At 45.3% G+C, this 15,156-nt stretch overlaps 1 protein-coding gene across 1 annotated transcript in view; it reads right to left on the bottom strand.

Moving 5' to 3' along the window:
• Positions 1-15,156, bottom strand: part of LOC126203050 (GDP-Man:Man(3)GlcNAc(2)-PP-Dol alpha-1,2-mannosyltransferase) — a 71,981-nt gene that overhangs the window by 40,638 nt on the left and 16,187 nt on the right. Inside the window, exon 5 of the mRNA XM_049937288.1 lies at positions 4,494-4,711. Within this exon, the coding sequence (XP_049793245.1) occupies positions 4,494-4,711 (218 nt within the window). The remainder of the gene's footprint in view (positions 1-4,493; positions 4,712-15,156) is intronic.

Genomic DNA, 15,156 nt, shown 5'->3' with positions numbered 1-15,156 from the left:
ATCATTGACATGCACTCACAGAAATTCTGGAGAGTCGGCACCCGTGGGTGTATATAGATTCCATACACTATCATATACACAAAAGACCAGCAAGTGTTTTTATGCTGAACTTTGCAAGACCATAGTCATGTGTGGACTGTCAGCTTGCCCTTCAAACAAAAATATCCTGGTACACACGCTCCCCGTGATTTGACAGTACATAGATTAGTACCGAAATTTTGAAAGACTGGATCCCCATTACAGAAACAAAGGTCTAGAGTCCATGAGAAGAATTCTCAGAAAAATTTTAGCACTTATGATGGGTTAGCAGCATCTGCTCACAAACCTGCTCACATATTCAAACTTAAACCTTACAAACTAGCAACAGCAGGAATTCAAATAACGTTGCTCAGCATCACTATTACTATTGGCTACTGAAGTCTAACCTTGATGAAGAGGCTGATCCTGGAATGTTGTTCTTTTTTTGATGAAGTATGACTGCATTTCTCTGGGGTTCAAGAACTCGCAAAACAGTCAATCTCGGAGGTCTAAAAATCCTTCTGAATTACACCAGGATCCTCTGCACAGTATGAATATGGGAGTGTGGAATACGAATTGTGGGACAAATTTTTCCCCAGGAAACTGTAACTTCTAATAGCTATGCAAACAACCTTTTTTCAAAGAAATAGCAAGTAGCACCAAGACCTATGGCTATGTCACACAGGACAGTGCAAGAGCAGACACCGCCAATGTACGGTAGTATTGTTGGGTGTCTGTTAACAAGGTAGTTGATCTATGAATTTTTTTTTTATTTTTGAGGAATGTTAAAATAAAAGACGTATACAAACAACCGTCATACCCATGAATAGCTAGAAAACAATGTTCAGCATCCGATTTCAAGAACTTTGGCAGCCTCAGTTGTGATTTTGAGAATTTCTGCAGCTGAAGTTTGACAACTGTCAACGTTTTCACAAAGTGTCTCTTGACACGGAAGGAGATTATTTTGTGCGCATACTCTAAATAAACATTAGCATAATTCTGTCGCATTGCATCTCGGTTAATGATCTTCTCGTGAAAGATGCACTGAGTCATCACGTGGCAGCTGCTGAGAGAACTAGCCAGAACAAGCCAATGAGAACCGTGGCATGCACTTACACCACACATGAAATTCACTGTATTATGAGCTTTGGCACTGCACTGGTAAAAATAAAAATGTTTCTCAGTTTCATAACTGAGAAAATGCATTTCACACACACACACACACACACACACACACAGAACCATCGGGCTTTGTCCATCGATCAATGGAAGCGTGTCGGCTCTTTGGCTGAATCACATTTTTGCTACACTAGGTCGATGGTATTCTCCACAAACGCTGTCACTGAGGTGAATGAGGCTCAAAACATGTAGTGCACCATGGACACAAGTTGGTGGGAGCAGTATTATGCAACGGGAGCCGTTCTTCTGAGCTGGCATGAGAACAGTGGTAGTAATCAAAGACAAACTGACAACTGTGAACCACCTGCATCCCTTCATGCTTCATGTCTTCTTTTAGCAGTATAACTATATTTGTCTAGGAGCCTGAACCGTGCTACAGTGGTTTGAAGAGCATTACCGTGAATTCATCTTGATGTCCTTGTGATAAAATTCACCTGATGCAAATGCTATGGAACCCATTTGGTTCACTATCGGGCACCATCACGGTGTGTATAAATCATCAGCCCATTATTTACACAAATTACATGACCTGTGTGCATACACAGGGTGTATACGGGGGCAAGAAAAGAAAATTCCCGGATCTTCCCCGTTTAAAAATACACGTTCTCCCAGATGAAGACACACTTTTTCCGTGTAATTAAGTGACAGTATATTATCCCTCGGAATTGTAAAACTTTTCAATCCTTTGAATGGTTATGTTTTTATACACGGGCGCAGAATTTCCCGGTACTTTAGAAAACGAAACTTAGGGAAGAAAACTCCTTTTGGAAAGATTTTTGATGTGCAGCAACATGTACGTTGCATATTTTCGTATTACGAAAGTATAAATTCGAATTCCACTAAACACCGCATGTTACTTTCCGAAACATTGTAATCGAGAGTCCGATGCGCTTTTGTAAGCCAGTCCTAGCTCTTGCCACGTGATCCCGCCAGGCGATGACAGTGGATATTCAGACCACAGGACACGTGATGTAGTCAGCCAATAGAAACATCACTGTTAAGTAGCGCGGATACACAAACAGGAAAAGTTGATGTTTTAAATTAATATACATAGCGTTGCTACAAGACAAGCAAAGGTTTCACATATAATATTGGTCTCTAAGGTTAATAAGCTGCAAGAGAAGCTAAGCTTTCACATATAATGATGATATTTTTTGCGCGTGTTATGCTTCAAGATCTATCATACAAATGTGCCAGTAAAATATTTAGCCTAGTCCAGTGATTTGTCCTCAAAGATTTCCAAAAATAAATTCACTACCGCAGAGGGGAAAGAGCTTCCCGTAGCACTACATCAATTTGCTCATAATAACGACATAAATGTCTGATCTTCTGGGCTTGAAATACTTCTAAATGGCTGGTCATCAAACACACTGTGGTTTAAGAAATTCATCGTACATTCTCGCACATAGTTCAACTTGCATAAAAGGAAATTTACTTTGAAAGTAATGCTTTTCAAACCACCATTCGCAATATTTTCCCGTGACCTGTTAGTAATAGGTTCATTTCAGTAGTCATCAGAGAGTGCCAGTTAACGCGCCACCGCACTTTGGCAGCTGCTATGATGCAGGAAGCCCGTATGTCCGTACGTGTAAAACATTAAAAGATCTTACATTATGTCATGAAAGAAAAAAGACATCAGAGGATACTCCAAGAGCATCGGAATTTCGTGAATCATACTAAAATGGCACACTTAAAGTGCATACTTAAAGAGCACATTCGTATGTCCAGATTCCCAATGAAGTAGGCCTCAACCTGATATTAAGCTTTTCAGTGTGGGTTTCGGAATGTAAATTTTTTTTGGAGTACCAGTACTGTATTAACTCATTTTTGATTTTTTATTGTGGCATAATGCCATACGTGCTAGAAGATGAAAACGTGCACTTGAAATTAGCCAATAGTGTGGAACTAAACACTTTGTTTCAAACACATTGACTGCCTCAGTGTAAAAGATTAATAAAAACCAAATTTCTTTAGCAAACGGACAAAAATAACTTCATTGTTCTAAAAAAATGGCTCTGAGCACTATGGGACTTCTGTGGTCATCGGTCCCATAGAACTTAGAACGACTTAAACTTAACTAACCCAAGGACAGCACACACATCCATGCCCGAGGCAGGATTCGAACCTGCGACTGTAGCGGTCGCGCGGTTCCAGACTGTAGCGCCTAGAACAGCTTGGCCACTTCGGCAGGCTCTGTTAATACAAATAGTACCCAATACTGGTGTGGTTTCTCGATCTGATTACGTCTATTTTGTCGCTGTCTGTGAGATAAAACAAAATAGGCGTTTCTAACACTGCAGAAATTGTAGCACACACCAAATAAACGAGACTGTTTTGGCACAAATGGTCATTTTTATAACACGACAGAATATAATTCATGAAGACCAACATAAAATGCCTATTAGGCCTACTACAAGGAAAAATGCTCCATTTGCATCCCTGAAGAGAATGTGCACGACTTTTCCACAAGACGGCCGAGTGCGGAATGTTTTTGATTTCGACGAAAAGCTGTGGCACCATTCCTTGGTTGACTTTTTCGTTTCTTGTTGGTGATAGTAGACCTAAGTTTCCTCACATGTAACAGTTATTTGCAGAAATGCATCACCTTCGACAGGGAACTTCACAGGCATCAAAGTGATAGTCTTTCATTTTGGTAGTCAACTGACTGGGCACCCACCTTGCAGACACCTTACTGAAGAGCAGTACATTGTGAACAATATTCTGTACTGAACTAATACTAATCTTCAAACTTGTGGCTATTTCGTTCACAGTTACGTGCTGTTTTCCTTTGCCTGCTCCTCCACTAATGTAATGTTCTCGCCCGCCACTAGCGGTGAGCCTGCCCTGGTCTTGGCGCATTCTCCAGAGAAATTACACTGCTTTTGAACTTCCTACACCACACACACATTTGCTCCAATCACAAACACCAATCATTGTACTGTGCTCTTGTGATGAATTTCAACTAGTTTGGCAGTTTCACCACACAAAAGACAAATCACAGATCACTGCTCAAAAACTTTGCACGACGGCAGGGGAGCAGCCGTCTTGTTTGAGGTGGTGCTGCCTCCTCCTGCATTGTAGCATCACTCTGCCATTTGTTAGTCACTTTCTGGACCTCAAGGAGCACTACTGCCTACCAACTCCATCACACAACTTTTTGAAATTTTATGGATCTTTTAAGGTTTTCATTTGAATCACCCTCCTACTTGTAGGCAGGCAAAGTTGCTGTAAAATGAATAAATCCACAAGGAAACATTGTTATCACCACTTAAAATGTTCACATTTAGAAGTGTTACCCATGCAAACAGCTTGTAGTAGAGAAGCTTGCCAGCTGTGAGGAAAGGGCTCCGGGCAACGATGCGCCGGTTGTTGTACGCGACTGTCCGGGTGCTGACGCGTCGCAGCATGTCAGACGTAATGACGGGGTAGTGCGTGTAGCACCCGACACGGCAGCCCCCGGCATAACGGAAAAGAGGATATGTGAATGCGTGGCCAGTTGTGTCAATGTAAATGTCTGCAAATAATGAGAAAATTCATGAGTATTAAACGGTAGAGGTACCTGCAACTTTGTTAATTTTTGTTTGACACCTGGAAATATGATAAACCAATGAACATGAGCAGTTAATTTTTCTATTTTTTATGGGTGTTATTCACAATAAAAAGCTTCAGCAATCACTTATAGTAAAATATATTCCAGTATGCTGTTGCACTATCATAATGTAATAGCTATTTATACTGGATAGACAAACACATTGCCGCCTTTTGGATGTTACAGTGGTGGGGGTATCACAAGACTTGTAATGCACCAGTGGCTTATAATTATCCACTGCTTGTCAGGAGTATGTACGACACAGTCTGTGCAGCAACTGAAGGCTCCAGAAACAACCATAAGTGCATAAGCTTTGTCACATATAGGACAGAGCAAATTTGTAATAAGTTAATAAAGGTGTGAAGTTGCTGCCCAGTGGAGACTGTGCTAGCATAGCAATCAGTGCACTGCTTTTTGTAAACTGAGGAATTCACATGCATGCTCACATTCTGATATATTTGAACCGATTACCAATTTCTACTTTACAGCCTCAACCAGATCTTAAGAAGGGTAGTGACACACGAGAGGTTTCATTATGAACACTGCTTGACAAGAAGTGCAATATTTAAAAAAAAATTGTAAACATTACAAAGTTTGGTGCCAGTGGCCCTGGTAGAAGAAACAGTGGCAGACATTTAGTAAGTGAATATTTGCTAAGAGTATAGCACCACTCACTAACCATTCAGTTTATGATATATGTCCTGAACATTGCTGCTCTTTTTAACATCCGATAATAGCTGTAAAGTGAGACCCGATCATCTGTTGAAATAAATCAAAATGTGACCAAGACATAATTACCCAGTTTATTTGGATATCAAGGTACCAACCTCTTCCAAAGGTCCACATGATTTCATTTCACATGCATTCTCTGCTAGTTATATTAGGTATATACCAGTAAATAAAATGTATACTTTTCAATGTGCCCATACTGTAACTAACTGCACACTATAAGATAACAGAAAACTAAGATAAAATAAACAGAGTTAGGAAAGAGACTAAATGGTAGAGCAACTATGACAGCCAACAAAAATGGAACACAGTGAACATAACACACGCCTATATTTCCAAGCATAAAGTGATGCATATTTTGCAAATTGCCTGAAACTACAAGCAGTATGCACAGTACCAGATGAAGAAAATCAAAAGGGACCAGATTAATAACGGCCCTTAAGTGGGGCACAGTCAAAGGAACCACCTGTTCTCCACTGCCGCACGTTCTAAATAAGTAGGCATAGTAATCCCAAAGAGGAAGAAAAAGAAGATACAACAGTACGGATTTATATTGACACCTTCTGTATCCTCACCAGCAGACATTGCGAAGGGGGCAGATGAAATGGTGTAAAACCTATCACGGAGGCCATACACAACATGTAGTATTGGCAGACCTGCTGGCGGAAGTGCTTACTTGCAGGTGGCAATAAGTAGAGTGGGCCAATGCTTATGCTGAATTCAACTAAAACAGCCTCACCTTGCACTTCATGCTGAGTATTGTTGCCAACTGCTCAGTTGTCAGCTGCCTGAGCCAGCTACGTGCTGAGTTTATCCCTGTGCACATCTCTCTGTGATTTTGGACTTTCTGCTTCCAGCAGATTGACTTGCACAGCGAGTTTTCATTTCCTCTCGCAGGCATCTGTTCCCAAGTTATTATCGAGCCACCGCTGGCCTATGAAGTACCAGCACCGACACGAGTGTAGCAGCATTGTCACACATGTCCAGATATTAAAGCAACAACAAAGGACATTCTTATGTGTGCAGAATGGAGATTTGCTTTGTGACCTTTCCCTGCTGGCAGCATGTCACGTGCCCATTGGGCAGTTTTATCCTCAACTCCCCCCCTCCACCACTTGATGATTTTGGTGAGTCTACGTGAGTCTATGGAAGAATTAACTGTGACAGTTCTTGTTGCACTGCCAGGTAAGACATATCATTGATCCAGTCGAACAGGCCCCATTTTTGTTTTCAACCAGTACAGGTTTATAAAAAGTTGCCCAAAATTTGAATCCCTCCACTGAGTCAAAGCAACTCCCCTTTGATGAGCTTTGTCAATTGCTGATGCAGTATTTTGGACATGAAACCCAAGCAGTGGTGGCGCAGTTGCAGCTTAAGTGGCACCAAAACTGCCCTCGGCAGTCTTATGTGGCCTGGATGGTGGCTTTGTGAGATCTCTCGTGGAAGTATTGTTCTGAGTGGCCCAAATATGCTACCTCTTGAGTAGGCTTGTTAATTCAAGATATGACTGTCTGGTTAGTGTCCAATCCCAATGTCGAGACTAGGATACAGACCTCATCCAACGCTTCTTTAGCCAACATTGTCCAGATTGCAGAATCATAAGAGCTTAGAGCGGCAGCAAAGGCTGCCCTTTCTAATACTCGGCCTGTGGCTGAATTAGGTGTGTATGGTAAACAGCCCCTGGAGCCATGCAACCTCATGCCACTGTTGATAATTCCAGTGTTGCAGCACTGTGGCGCTGTGCGTCTTTGTGTGGACAGAGCTCAGCAGGTTCACACTGATAGCAGTGTCTTAATTCCTGCTAGCAGCAGAGTAGATCCTTGGTGTTATGCTCCTTCTGTTCATTTGGTGAGCCAGCAATCCTGTACCATATGTCATTTGTTGTATGTTTGATGAGACTGTTGAGCATGTGGAGGCCATGTGTGGGATTTGCGATTAGATAGGCCAATGCGCTACTGTTTGTGAAAATCATCAGGGTGAAAGTCAGGCGTTGGATGTCAATGTTTCCAGTGGACTCTGAGGGGAGGGGAAGAGGAGTGTTTGTGTGTGCATGGGGGGGGGGGAGGGGGGAGGGGGGGGACTATTTTTCACGCATCAACTTGTGCAATGCCTCCTGCAGTGGCCATTGGATGCAGTTTCTCAGTCTTTCTTGGTAGTCAATGCCCCCTTTTGGTTTTAGCGGTTTAATCACCTGCCTTCTGAAATCTTGTCTGCAGCAAAAATTACTCAACAGTATTTGGAATAGTTGATTCAGGATGTTCCCTGTTATCAGATACCTTGATATCCGGGTGTCAGGCCCTACATGAAAGGAGCATTTATGAAACCTTCAGTTGATTTTCCAATGCATCCTGGAGAACGTCCTTCATAACAAGCTAGAAAAGTACAGTTTTTCCTCCCCAAAAGTATAATTTTTGGGACACGTATTTAGCAAAGATGGCCCTGTCCCTGTGGATGACCACATCAAAGCCACTGTCAACCAACTGGCACCCAAGAACCTGACGGAGCTACAGTCATTTTTTGAGTAAGATTGCATATTATGTCCAGTTAATTTTGACAGACCACACACATCTGCTGTGCTCTTAACCAGCTTTGGTAGAAGGACATTAAGCTAATCTGGTCTGAGGACTGTCAACAATCTTTACAATCACTCAAGCAGAGTTTCTCTCTGCCCCCTGCCTGGCTTCTTCTAGCTGCGTAAACATTTAATCCTGGCTGATGACATGTCCCAGTATGGCATTGGTGCAGTCAAAGAAACACAGATGGCACCAAACAGCCAATCGCTTACACGTTAAAGATGCTTTCCCCTGTACAGAGTCATGATGGAAAAGGAAATGCTCACTATTATTTTCGGAGTTTAAATGTTTCACCTTTTTCCTGTGTGGAGCAAGGTTCCTCATCAAGCACCCATCACAAGCCACTGGTTTCCTTATTTGGCCCTCATTCGAAGCTCCTTCACCCAACACGCCAATGCTGATGCAGTTACTTTTGGAGCCTAGTCTGGAGTTCAATTGGCACGAGGCTCTCGTGTTCACATTGTATGATACCCTGCAGCAAAATCTGTCAGATTTTCCATTGACAGTGAGAAATTGCACCTGCATGGTCACAGACCTGATCTGTAAGATCACTTCAGCTGTCCAGATCATGTCTCTTCTGCTACAGATCTGGTGTGGTGTACATTCTTTCTCCTACACGATTGACTCAATGATGTCCAGGCAGTCTTCATGCTTGCTACAGAGGAGCAATGCTGATGAGCAGTCATTCTCCCAGCATTGCGTCCTCACATACTCCAGCTGTTGCACGCATTGCACTGGGATATGGCTCGTAGGAAGGTGTTGGTGCAACATCACATCTACTGGCCAGCAATCAATCATGACACTGAACATCTGATGCAGTATTTCGGGATATATGCACAAACCAGGCTGCACTGCAGTGCCTGTTTCTCCTTGGCCGGCCAGTCCTGGAGCACATTTGGGGCAGGGTGCACAATGATTTCGCAGACCCGATTTTGGGCAGCATGTCATTATTAGTTGAGCACTGACCAGTTTCCAATACGTAGCCAAGTTGTCCTCCTTTTTGTTGACTACAGTAGGCAATTTGCACATTTATTCAAGATCCAAATGAAAGAGATGTATGTCTACATCTTCCCACAATGATTGGGTGTCTAGTCTTCTGGCTACCTATTGGGTCCAGTGGAACATTTGCACAGACACCATCTGCAGAGCCTCCTGGATTTGTTGTGCCCTGCATCCCATACCACATAGCACCGTGGTCAGTTGCGTTTTCCTCCCATGGCTTCTATTAGGGCCCAGTCCTTTGGCTGGGGGCAGAGATGATTGCCACGTGTCACGGTGGGCCACAAGTGTCAGCAGCTCTTTGTGGTGGATGTCAGTAATCAGCAGCTGACCTGCCATGCAAATCAGTGGCGCCCACATCCTGTTGGGCATCACTGCCACAGTCTTCCTGTCAGCTGAGCAGTGGGGTTGTTCACAACTGTTCCAGGGATGAGCTCCCAATTGCAGCAGAGTGCCTCCCTGTTGTCACACCCTCAACTGTCTTCCTGTCGCCATTGGCTTTGGGTCCCAGTGAGGCTCACACCTGCGCCTGCCGATGTAGAGTGCACGGATTTCGACATGTGCACCCTGACCTCCCACCCCACTTGCCGTTGGAGGCAGCATTGCCTCTGCTGCTGCCGGTGAAGCCATCAGTGCTTCAGCCTCCGTGCCCTGCCATCCTTCTGGCTTCGGTGGTTATTCCATTGCTGGATTCTCCAGTGGCTCCTGTGATTCTGCACCAGAGGTCATGGCCCAAGTCTGGCCATTTTTGGCCCTACTTGGACTTTTCAGGGGGGGAAGGAGCTGGTGTGGGTAATGCAGCAGAAAAGTGCAGAAACTTGCCATGGAGGGCGTACGTGACATGCAGTATGGACAGACCAACTGACGGAAGTGTTTTCCTGTAGATGGCAGTAAACCGAGCAGGCTGATGCTTGCTCTGAGATCAACCACTGCCAACGTCACCTTGGACTTCTTGCCGAGTGCTGGTGGTTGATTGGCTGACGCAAGGTCATCAGTCCCTTGACATAAGATGACAGAAAGCAAGGGAGGAATAACACAAACAGCACAGTCCAGGAAGGATAATGGGCAAACAAAGAGGGAAAAGGTTCATCAGGGCAGAAGAAGAAGAAAGAACAGGAGGGGATGGGTGGAAAGGGGGTGAGCAGAGATGGCCCAAAACACTACACGCGGTGGGGCACCAACACCGCTACCGACCCGTCCTGACACCTACACCATACCATTATCAGGATACATCAGGGACAACACCAGGGGAAACGAAATTGCACAAAAGACCAAACAAAATGTAGAGAAAAAGGCAGGGAGAACCTGGCCGGTGTGGAAGCAAGTCAAGGTCTCCGAAACGGATGCCTACACTGACTGAGGGACTCAAATTCCAGAGGAAAATTCAAGGGCTTAAACCTGAGAGGACAAACCACTTTCGTGAAGAAAACCTTCAACAGACGTAATTCCGCAAGGGTTGTCCGTTAACACCTGAGACACGAAAGGTGGGAGGGTATATTTAAAGCGAAAGGCCAAAAGCGGGGGTAGTCCAGCAAAATATGGATTACCCTAAGGGGTGCCCTATGATGACATCATGCGAATGGGGGGTGGGGGGTGCAGGGCAGCGGTTCACTGTGGACTAACAAACCATGGTTCATTCAAACCTATTGTGACCAATACAAATACTGCAGTTTGATGGGAGTCTCCACGAATGCGCCAAGTTCATTAAACGGGGAGGAGGGGGTTAGCCTCCCAAGAGTCAGCCCACAACTGAGCAAAAAGGAATTTGATGAAAAGCTGCAAATCTGTCCCAGAGGGGTAACAGAGGACACAGGATAGGTGCTGCCTCCCCCCCCCCCCCCCCAGGCAGATGATCAGCAAGTCAACTACCTGGGATAAATATGTGGCCAGGAACCCAAAGCAAGTCAATGGAACATGCAGCATCACCAAGATCAGTGACAAGATTGTGAACGGTAGAGACCAAGGGGTGGCAGGAAAAAACACCAAACGATATTATGAGTCCATACATGACAAAAATCAAGAGAGAGGGGACCGTATAATGAACCAGAGGCCGATGGATGGCCACCAATTGCGCAGTAAACGCCCCGCATGTGGCAGGCAAGAGAGAGTGTTCTGGCCAACAGAAAGGGAGTGAGGATGGGGGGGGGGGGGGGGGGAGGGGTTGGGAGACAATGTGGGGGAGAGGACAAGGATGTGAGATGAAAGTCACGACAGAGAGAAGTGAGGCAGAGCCCAATCGGTAAATCCACCCGAGGGTGGGCAGCTGGCAGGCGACGGCCTGAAGCTGCAAAAATAACAGAATAGGAGGGATGAGCAGGGGAAGAGCAGATAGTGATGGGATAGGAAACCAGGAGCTGGGACCACTGAACTGAAAGGGGAGTGGTCCCTGCACCTACCAGGAGACTGCCGACGGGGATAGTATGAAAAGTACCGGTGGCTAAACAGATACCATGATCATGAACCTGGTCCAAGAGGAGCAGTGTGGAAGGGTCAGCTGATCCATAAACTTAACAACCATAGTCAAAAAAGGCAGAATTAATGTCCAGTACAGCCGGAGAAGGGTTGAATAACTTGCACTCCAACAGGTGTGGGCAAGGAAGCGAAGGACATAGAGTCACAGAAATAGCCAACCAGATGACAGATGTGGGGCAACCAAGTAAGCTTGCTGTCAAAAAGAAGACACAAGAAACAGCACTGGGGAACATGCTTAGGCAGTGGGCATCGAGGTAGAGCTCCATATAACGATGGACCATAGTACAGGAACAGAAATGCACCACCCTCGACTTAAAGGGGAGAGAATTGAAAACCGTGTGAGAGTGTCCATGTGGAAGCATGCCAGATGGCACCTCGGAACTGTTGTTCCGCTGAGGCCACCGAGTCGGAGCTAGCCCAAATACAGAAATCATTCACACACAGAGTGTGGGTGCCACACAGTCCGGTGGAGAAAACAAGTCCTTTTAATAGCGATGAGAAAAAAGATGATGTTTTGAGGTGAGGGACTCTCAACATCAAGGTCACTATCAGTGCCCTGATGAAAAGTCAGCATGACAATCTCAGGGGTAGGGACAAAGGCTGTCCCCACATGCAGAGCAGTTTATGACGTATTAAAGTCTGCCTCCTTCCCAACTAATTCAGGGAACAATTTCACCATTCTTGTAACACTGGAATCAGTGTTGGCAAGGACAGTGGATAGATCTCCACCGAGACTGAGGGCTGCCCTAATATCAGTTATAGGACACATGTTACCAAAATATTCTGAACTGAAAATGGCACAAGCCAAACTTCACAGAGTAGTGGGTTCTTCCACCAGATGAGGAAGCCATGTGTGAAAGGGTTGGGTTGGGTTGTTTTGGGGAAGGAGACCAGACAGCGAGGTCATCGGTCTCATCGGATTAGGGAAGGACAGGGAAGGAAGTCTGCCATGCCCTTTGAAAGGAACCATGCCGGCATTTGCCTGGAGCGATTTAGGGAAATCACGGAAAACCTAAATCAGGATGGCCGGACGCGGGATCGAACCGTCGTCCTCCCGAATGCGAGTCCAGTGTCTAACCACTGCGTCACCTCGCTCGGTACGTGTGAAAGAGCTATGTGCAATGCACGGCCTAGTAAGCAGAGCCTCCTTCCTTATATGAAGTCCGCCATGCCTGTGTTGTCGATTTGAGTGACCGCAGTTTGTTTTCTGTCATCTGCAACCAGTCAGTCTCCCACTGACACACGAGGCACCTGTCAGAAAATGAGATGATGGTGTGCAATGGGATGGGACACTGACAGACAGCACCATGCTGACATGCTTCCTTGGTGGCTTTGTCAGAAATATCATTTCCCTGTATCCCTATATGGCCAGGTACTCAGCAATATATCACTTCCTTGCCAAGATATTGGAGCCCTGTAAGGAGTCATGGATGAGCTGAATCAGCTGGTCTACTGAATACATTTGGTGCCTGTAGTGCACTAAGCAAGTTGTAACAGACAGCAATCCTTGTATGCAGACGTCTGTGAATCCTCTCCAGTGCCATCAGAATGCCATATAACTCCACATCATGACTAATTAATTGTTCCGGAAGATGCACTTTAAAAACCCTATCAGGGAAAACAAACGAGAACATTATGAGAAAATGAAGGACACTTAATATAGAACCCTGTGGAATGCCATTCTCCTGGGTCCGCACAGAGCTGGGAACAGTGTCAACGCAGACTCTGAATGACTGGTGATACAGGAAGTGGCGAATAAAAATTGGGAGAGGGGGAGGCCTGAAAGACCCCACTCATGGAGCGTGAGGAGGATGTGGTTGTGCCAAGCTGTGTCTTAAGTCTCATGAAGATCAAACAAAACTGGCACTGAGGAGAGGCCTGATAAACTGCAGTTTCCAATGAAAGCAGATAATCGATTGGAGATCATTCCTCACGAAGCTGCATTGATAAGGAGATAAGAGATCCCAAGATTCAAGGACCCAATTGAGCTGGCAAGCCACTGTCCATTCCAGTAACTTGCAGGGGACATTCGTTAGACTGATGGCTGGTAAAATACCATGGGATGTTGGATCTTTGTCAGGCTTAAGAAAAGAAACCACAATATTCTCTCTCCATTGATGAGAAAATGTCTTTGAGCCAAATACAGTTAAACTTCTGGAGGAGATACTGTCATTGTGGAGAATTGAGACACTGAAGAAATTGGTTATGGGTGGAATCAGGGCCAGGAGCTGAATTGTGTGAAGAAGAGAGAGCCAGAAGCTCATATTTAGTAAATAGTTCATTGTAGAATTCCATCTGACACGGGGTAAAACGTGAGTGGGAAGCTTCAGCCCACTGTTTCCAGAGGGGGAGTGCAGCGGGATAGGAAGCCGACAACAATGCCTTTGCAAAGTGGGTCACGAAGTGTTCCACGAGCACTGATTCATCTGTATAAAGGCCACCTGGAAGGGCAAGGCGCAGAATCGAGGACTACTGCTGACATCCTTGGAGGGTGCAGAGTGTAGCTCACACATGTGACAAAGTGACAGAAGAACCTAGGGAGGAGACAAAGTGTTCCCAACAAACACACACACACACACACAGACACACACACACACACACACACACACTAGCCATGTTTGATTAAGTAATGGGCTTTAGTGTGAAGATGTTTAAAGGCAATAAGACTGGCGGAGGACGGGTGCAGCTTTAGATACTGCAAGGTGTAGTAACGATCACAAATGGCAGTGGTAATGGTAGAGCTCCACCACAGAGCTGACAGGGACTGGGGCCTGTCGAGCAGGGAATGGCAATGCTGGCAGCGCGAATTATGTTATAAGACAGATCACGGACAACTTCATCAATGCAACCTGACAAAGAAGGTGCAAATATGATCTGGGAGGTATACAGATGCCCATCAGCACAACGGAAAGCTAACGGGGTAACCTGGTCATTGGGAGGTGGGAAGGGAATGAGATAATCAACGGGAAGTGGTCACTATCATGGAGATCACTGTGTGGCAACCAGTGCAAGGGAGAAAGGACGGAAAGGGTGGGGAGAGGAGAGGAGGGGAGGCACAATCAATGGCACAGGAAGTGCCATACGCGGCACTAAAAAGAGTAAAGAGTAGGGGAGCCATCATTAAGAAGGCACAGGTCGTGATCTGCAAGAAACTAGATGAAGAAACACTGCCCCCCCCCCCCCCCCCCAAAGGGTGATAGATATTAAAACTGCCAAGGAGGAGGTAAGGAGGGGAGACTTGCTGAAGGAGGGCAGTTAGGGCAGCAGATGTAGGTGGCCTGTTAGGAGGGAGATAGAGACTGCAAATCGTGACCAGAGAGTCCAAGTGGACCCAGATGGCAAAAGCTTCCTTTGCAATACGGAGCTGGATCCATGTAGTAAGAGTATCTGTAAGGACCAACACGCAAATGCTGCCAAAAGCCAACATAGTGTCGATCCGGTTTGGACAGAAAGCAGGAAACTCACAAAAGGTCGGTGAGTGAGCATCAATAAAATGAGATTCCTTGAGAACGATACAAACTACTGAGTAAAAGATAATAAGGGATTGCAACTCTGGGAAGTATCCATTACAGTTCCACTGAATAAGCACAGTGTGTG

The sequence above is a fragment of the Schistocerca nitens genome, chromosome 9 (genome assembly GCF_023898315.1).
Source record: "Schistocerca nitens isolate TAMUIC-IGC-003100 chromosome 9, iqSchNite1.1, whole genome shotgun sequence".
NCBI classification, from domain to species: Eukaryota; Metazoa; Arthropoda; class Insecta; order Orthoptera; family Acrididae; genus Schistocerca; species Schistocerca nitens.
The sequence above is the reverse complement of the archived record's forward strand: the minus strand, read 5'-3'. Positions and strand labels throughout refer to the sequence as shown.